This window comes from Limulus polyphemus, unplaced genomic scaffold (assembly GCF_000517525.1).
Source record: "Limulus polyphemus unplaced genomic scaffold, Limulus_polyphemus-2.1.2 Scaffold181, whole genome shotgun sequence".
Classification (NCBI taxonomy): domain Eukaryota; kingdom Metazoa; phylum Arthropoda; class Merostomata; order Xiphosura; family Limulidae; genus Limulus; species Limulus polyphemus.
Genome location: NW_013665791.1, coordinates 287,449 through 293,348, shown reverse-complemented (window position 1 = coordinate 293,348; position 5,900 = coordinate 287,449). Strand labels below are relative to the sequence as shown.

The following is a 5,900-nucleotide window of genomic DNA, read 5'->3' as shown; positions in this document are numbered from 1 at the left end:
TAATTTCATACCTTTTGAAGGGGTGATGGATAAAATAGAGAAGAGAAGATGCCTAGAGAATATTTGTCCGATGTGTCACACAAGGGGAAATTCTGGATTTCTTTAAATATTGCCTTACATAATTAAGAATTTAAAATGTATATACTATTAAAATATGGATTATTAGCTAACATTTTATGTTATACTAATTGGTATAACATAAACTTTGTGTCACGTGCAGTAAAGAATACCCATGGTGATAGAATTAAAGCAAGTTTTACTGACCCTATTCTTGCAGTACCTGAAGTTTAGTCATGTAACACTAACCCAAAAAGATTCATAAATTACAAGGAAGGTCTCAAGTAAATAACATCTTGCTCAATCTTATGCATATCCTTTAATAATGACTACATACCTGTTTATGGGAAGTTTATCAGGATCCAGAAAAACGGGAATCCCTGTTGTCAATATTGCACCTGCTGGTGGGGTGTTGACAACTGTATGAATTGGTGCAGCTGTAGTTGCCATGACAGTTGAGGGAGTTGTTAAAGATGAAGTTACACAGGGTACAGTGTTTGCTGTATAGGTAATTATTCCCCCTGTATTTTCTTTTTTCAAAAGATGAGTTTGTAACAAAAGCTGGAAAATATTAACAAAGTAAAAACTAAGAAATTAAGTTCAAAATTTCAGATGAAACAGCTTAGTAAACAATTTCCCAATGTTTCTTTTAATTAAGCAATTATAAAACAATACAATTTTACATAAAATTGCTTATAAAAATCCCAGATCTGGGTCAAATCATATCTGATCTGGAACAGCACCATACAGATCTGTAAATCCTGATATTTCATAAACGAGTTAAATCAAGTTACATCTGGTGAAATTGGGCCAGATCTGGAACAGCAGTGGTCCAAATAAAAGTTAAATCAAGTCAGATCTGGACAGTACCACTCAAATCTGAGCCCTGATTTTGCACTTGGAAATCTTCAACCCAGATCTGAGAAAGATATTAATATATATATATCTTCAATTATTTCATCTACAGCTGAAAATCATACCATATACAAAATAATGCACTTGATATCCATATAAATGTCAAAACCAATTTTAATTACATATCCAAAATATATGTTAGTTGAACTAATGAGACTGGCTGTATTTTAATATCTTATTACAGTTACATAATACTGCACTTTCACATAATTTGTCATTAAGAATTAACAGCAATATATTTTGAGGTTTTGATACAAAATTGATTAACTTTACTTAACAAATAAATTTATCTTGTATGCTTTTCTAGTATCACAGTTCTTAAAATGTGGTAATGAAATAATTTTTTTTTTCAAGTTACTGAAAAAGTAACTTGCTTGAATTAAATTTCCCTTTAAGTTGTTGCAACAAGTGATTACATAACATTATCTATTGGCTTTTTTTATTTTAGCATCATACTTTCTTACTATACTTGCATATTCAGCATTGCATTAGATGAAAGTAATAAATAAGAATGAGATTTCTAGAACTGTTTTAAATAAAACTTTATTATATTTTAATTAAAACAAATTAACATTTTAAAAACATAAGATAGAATTTTCAATATGTTCTATAGTATAATCAAAAATTCTTTTCCAATTTATTAGGAAAATACAAACATACCCCACCCCAGTACTCAAATACATTTGATTTTTAATTTTGAGGTTAATTATCGCTAATTTGTCACATTCCTTTACAGAAACTATACAAGCCAAATGTACTTTTGTTGATCTGTGCTGAAAATATTTCCCACATAGGATTAATGGTTTCAAAATTACCAAAACTTTATCATTTCATAAAGCACAACAAACTGTTGGTCCATATTTAGTGTTTCCAACCTCCAAATACTGAATTGTATGACTATTCTTTTTCCTTCCTTTATAAAAAATCCAAGAAAACGAAGTACATGGACTTTCATTTATGTTCTCTTTGGATAAACGAACTTAATGTTTGTGTGATTCTGTTATTGCCTGATATTTCTTTGCCCATAAAAATGCAATCTTGCATTTTGATAGTATTTCCTGGATTTCTTTCCCCTTCACGCTCATCCATATCATACTCAACTGTACCCTACTCAATAGACATTTTTAAAACTCTCAGTGAGTTTATTACATAGAGATGAATCAGCTGCTTGTCAACAATCTGTGTGCCTTGTAATAAATGAAAAAGTTCCTCAACTTCATTTTCAAACAGAAAGGAGGAATTAGCCCAAAATGGTCCCCATCTTCCGACAGTTTCAAGTGCTGATGCGCATTGTATGTACAAAACTTTAGTCCATATAATTCTGGTAATTGCTCCACAAAGTTTCAAAAGACTCTCTGCTAAGTTTGACATAATTAGTGGTATTTTTCTTGCTGCAAGTAGTTAACTGCAGCTGTTAGAATCACAAAATGTTATAAAATATTGAACTTCTAAATGGTCAATAAGCACTGGAATACAATAAAATAAAAGCCATGCTCTCTATTCTGATCCCTTCCAGTATTTTTTCAATGCATTAAAGATCATAGAACTTGTGTCATTGTAATCAGAAGATGGATCTAGAGAATTTCCATGTCAATATCTTGCTTTTATTTTCCCAAGTACCATGGTTTTGAATGATTTAAACTCTCAAGCCATGTAAAGCAGTGACCACGAGCAACACTTAAAATAACACAACACAGAAAACCACATCCTAGGTCAAATGATGAAACAAACATTAGAGGTAATGGACTCTTTACTCCTTTTACTACAAAACCTATGTCTATGGCTTTCTGAGCTTGAGTCAGCATACGTCTTCACGAAAGTAACTATTGCTGTAACTCAGTGTAAGGATAAATATTAACATTTCCTCATACAGGTACACCACCAATTTTCCGGCACCCTTGTTTCCAGAGCCTTGCCGGATTATCTGTTTTGCTGGACCAGCAGAGGTCACATAATAATAATGATTCAACAATACACCTCTGGCCCACTAATTATACTTTGCTTCTTTATATCGTAAACAGTTGATGAACCAGTACCATACGTATCACACAGTTTCTGCATGGAAACACCACGGTCAAGTTGTTTCAACAGTTCTACCTTGTCTTTTATTGATATGGACTTCTGCTTACATTTGACACCGCGACTGATACTTGGACCTTGTATAGAAACCATAGCTAGGGTTAAATGTAAGCCAAATAAGCTAAGAATCGCACAAAACCGAGGGATCACTACCGCCAACTGCAGATGTAAACAATTAACTCTTTTGGGATGGAGGCACATGATACCATCTTTAAATTCTATCTGTTGACATAAAGAAAAAATTTAATTATACAACTTTCTTTAAATATTTTTTAAGAAAAATTGTTATTTTCAAGTACGTTATATTTTGATTTTTCATACACTATTATCAACATTCTGTGTTGTAAAAAATTGAAACTAAATATTTGTATCTTGTTAAACTACATATTCTGGCAATATTCATGAAAAAATTCAAGTAATTTGATCCACTAGTTTAATACTTATAAAAACATTTTCACGAAAGTGATGTACCTACTTAAAATGTAAGTAGCCCGTCCCGAAAGAGCACGCATCACACACACAATGCCATCTGTGGCCACCCATAAGAACTAGTTTGGCAGTCGCGGGAATTTCAAGTGCACTCATAATTTTGTCTGGATTAAAGGAGGTGCCATACCATCAGCTGCCAGAAAATTTGTGATGTACTGTATTAGATGAAAATTTTTTTTTGAGTGTTCACATGTTGAGCATCAACAAATAGAGGAGGAGCCACATGTGACACAATAATTTCCTTACTTTCTGGATATACTCATTTTAGTCCTTCTTCAAAGAGTTTCTTCATACCATTACAAAATGGTTGAATAAAAAATTAATTTCAGGTTTACATGTTCCATAATATATTCCAACAACAATCTGATACATTTTTCTTGAATAAGAAGGAAGTTCTTGAATTATACACTGAATTGGCCATATCTATTTTGCAGAACTTTTAAAAACTGGTACAATATCAGTGTTCCATAAAAGAAAGATACTATGTGGTATATAGTTAAAATATTTTTTTTTTATATTCAGAGCCAGCACAGATATCAGATATAGTGCCTACAGTTAGTTTCTCACCTGTTTGTTGATAAGTTGAATACTTGTATATTTTTTTGTTTTTCAAACAAGGAAGTAAGTATCTGAGACACAGGAAGTTAAATAAAAATATCTTCAGGTATCAAATCAATCTCACAAGATGGGCAAAGAAAATTATCTAAGTCAATGTTAAGGTAATAAATACATGCTATAATAAATTTATTTAACAGGCTTTATATCATTTGGCAACAAGGAAAGTTGATTAAACATTGTACTTTGTGGTTGGCATAAAATGTAATTTTTGAAACATACATGAAATTATTTTTAGAAGATCCATTAAATATTGCTAACTCGAAGCATGTTTTATAAATAATGACATCATCAGAAGTACCACTTCAACAACAGTGATATCTGAAACATCATACAATTTGATATTAGACTAATTTTTAAGGTTTTCATCTTCTGTAGTGTTTTCACTGTCTCTCATTATATTTTCATTGTTATGTCTATCATCCTCTGAAGATCCATCCATGGAACTGGTTTCATTGTCTGAGTCTGGTTCATAACCTGAATTATCTCTTGAGCTACATCTACAGGCCTATCATTAACCATAGGATCATGGAAAGTATGTTCATTTATCTGTAAATCTTATCTCTGTAGTTTCTCTAGGAATCTAAAGAAATAAAAAGGTTTTGTTAATTATATCAATAGTATTACATCATTTTGCTTATTCAATACTTAACCTAGTTTGTACAGTATATGGCATACATAAAAAAAGAATGTTAATATAATGTCTCATGTAAATTTACTTAAAAGTGCATGAAGCCCAAAAAAATCTGTTTTCATATGTACTTGTTAGTGTAAAAATGTATTGTAGCCAAAAGAAAGTTAATATGATTAAAACTCAACTTAAACCAATTAGCTAAAATATTTTCTTTTACTTACCCATGCATCTGGATCTGTTAGATAACTCTTATAAGGCCCACATTTTTTAACTGTACTTGAACTTCTTTTAATCATGACTAAATACTGCTAGTACAAGTACTAGTGTTTGAGTAATATTACTGAAGCATGTGCTTGGGTTTTGAATGGTTAGCTTATTAATATTAAACATTATTTTCTTATGACTTAATACTGAATAATGTGTGTGTTCATTCAAATTTTGACTAAATTAAAAGTAGACTTGTATGAAAAATGTGTTGAAAACAATTCCAATTAAGCTTGACTTTCCTTCCTCCACAATTTCAATATAAGGGAGTCAACACTTGGGTGTTCTTTCATAAAAGAAACTGGCTTTATCAAAGACTTGTAACTCTCCTTGATTCATCAACTCTTCCTTGAGAGTTAAGAAAGAGCTTTGTAACTTTAGCAGAAACACAAGTATAGCAATAAAAAATAATATACAAATTTTATTGTCCCCAATTCAATTACTTTAGAATTTCAGTTGACAAGTCGAACTATCTTCTCTATATTATTATAGTACTAGTATTCTGTATGTGATTCACTTACAGTTGTGGCGCAAGTTATAGTAATTCATTTGGTCTTCTTTCTTTTGAAGATCCTCTGTTCCTTTTGTCAAAGTGTACCCAGGCTGATTCAATTACTTTAGAATCACGCTCTGACGGAATAAGAATATCCTTCTTATCTTTTTTTATACTGTTAGTTTCACTCTAACTTAAACATTAGGCCTATCACCTTTGCAGTACTTAACTTCACACAACTATATTCTCTTTTGCTATTACCTGTCTATTGTTGTCTGTCTACTGCTTCCTGCTCGTCTCACGCTATTTATATCTTTATTACATAGTCATCAGATCACTTTCTATATTCTCGAC

At 31.3% G+C, this 5,900-nt stretch overlaps 1 protein-coding gene across 1 annotated transcript in view; it reads right to left on the bottom strand.

Moving 5' to 3' along the window:
- LOC106478113 (sterol regulatory element-binding protein 1-like) overlaps positions 1-5,900 on the bottom strand; it is a 41,543-nt gene that overhangs the window by 27,418 nt on the left and 8,225 nt on the right. Inside the window, exon 3 of the mRNA XM_022381656.1 lies at positions 395-618. Coding sequence (XP_022237364.1) covers positions 395-618 — 224 coding nt within the window. The remainder of the gene's footprint in view (positions 1-394; positions 619-5,900) is intronic.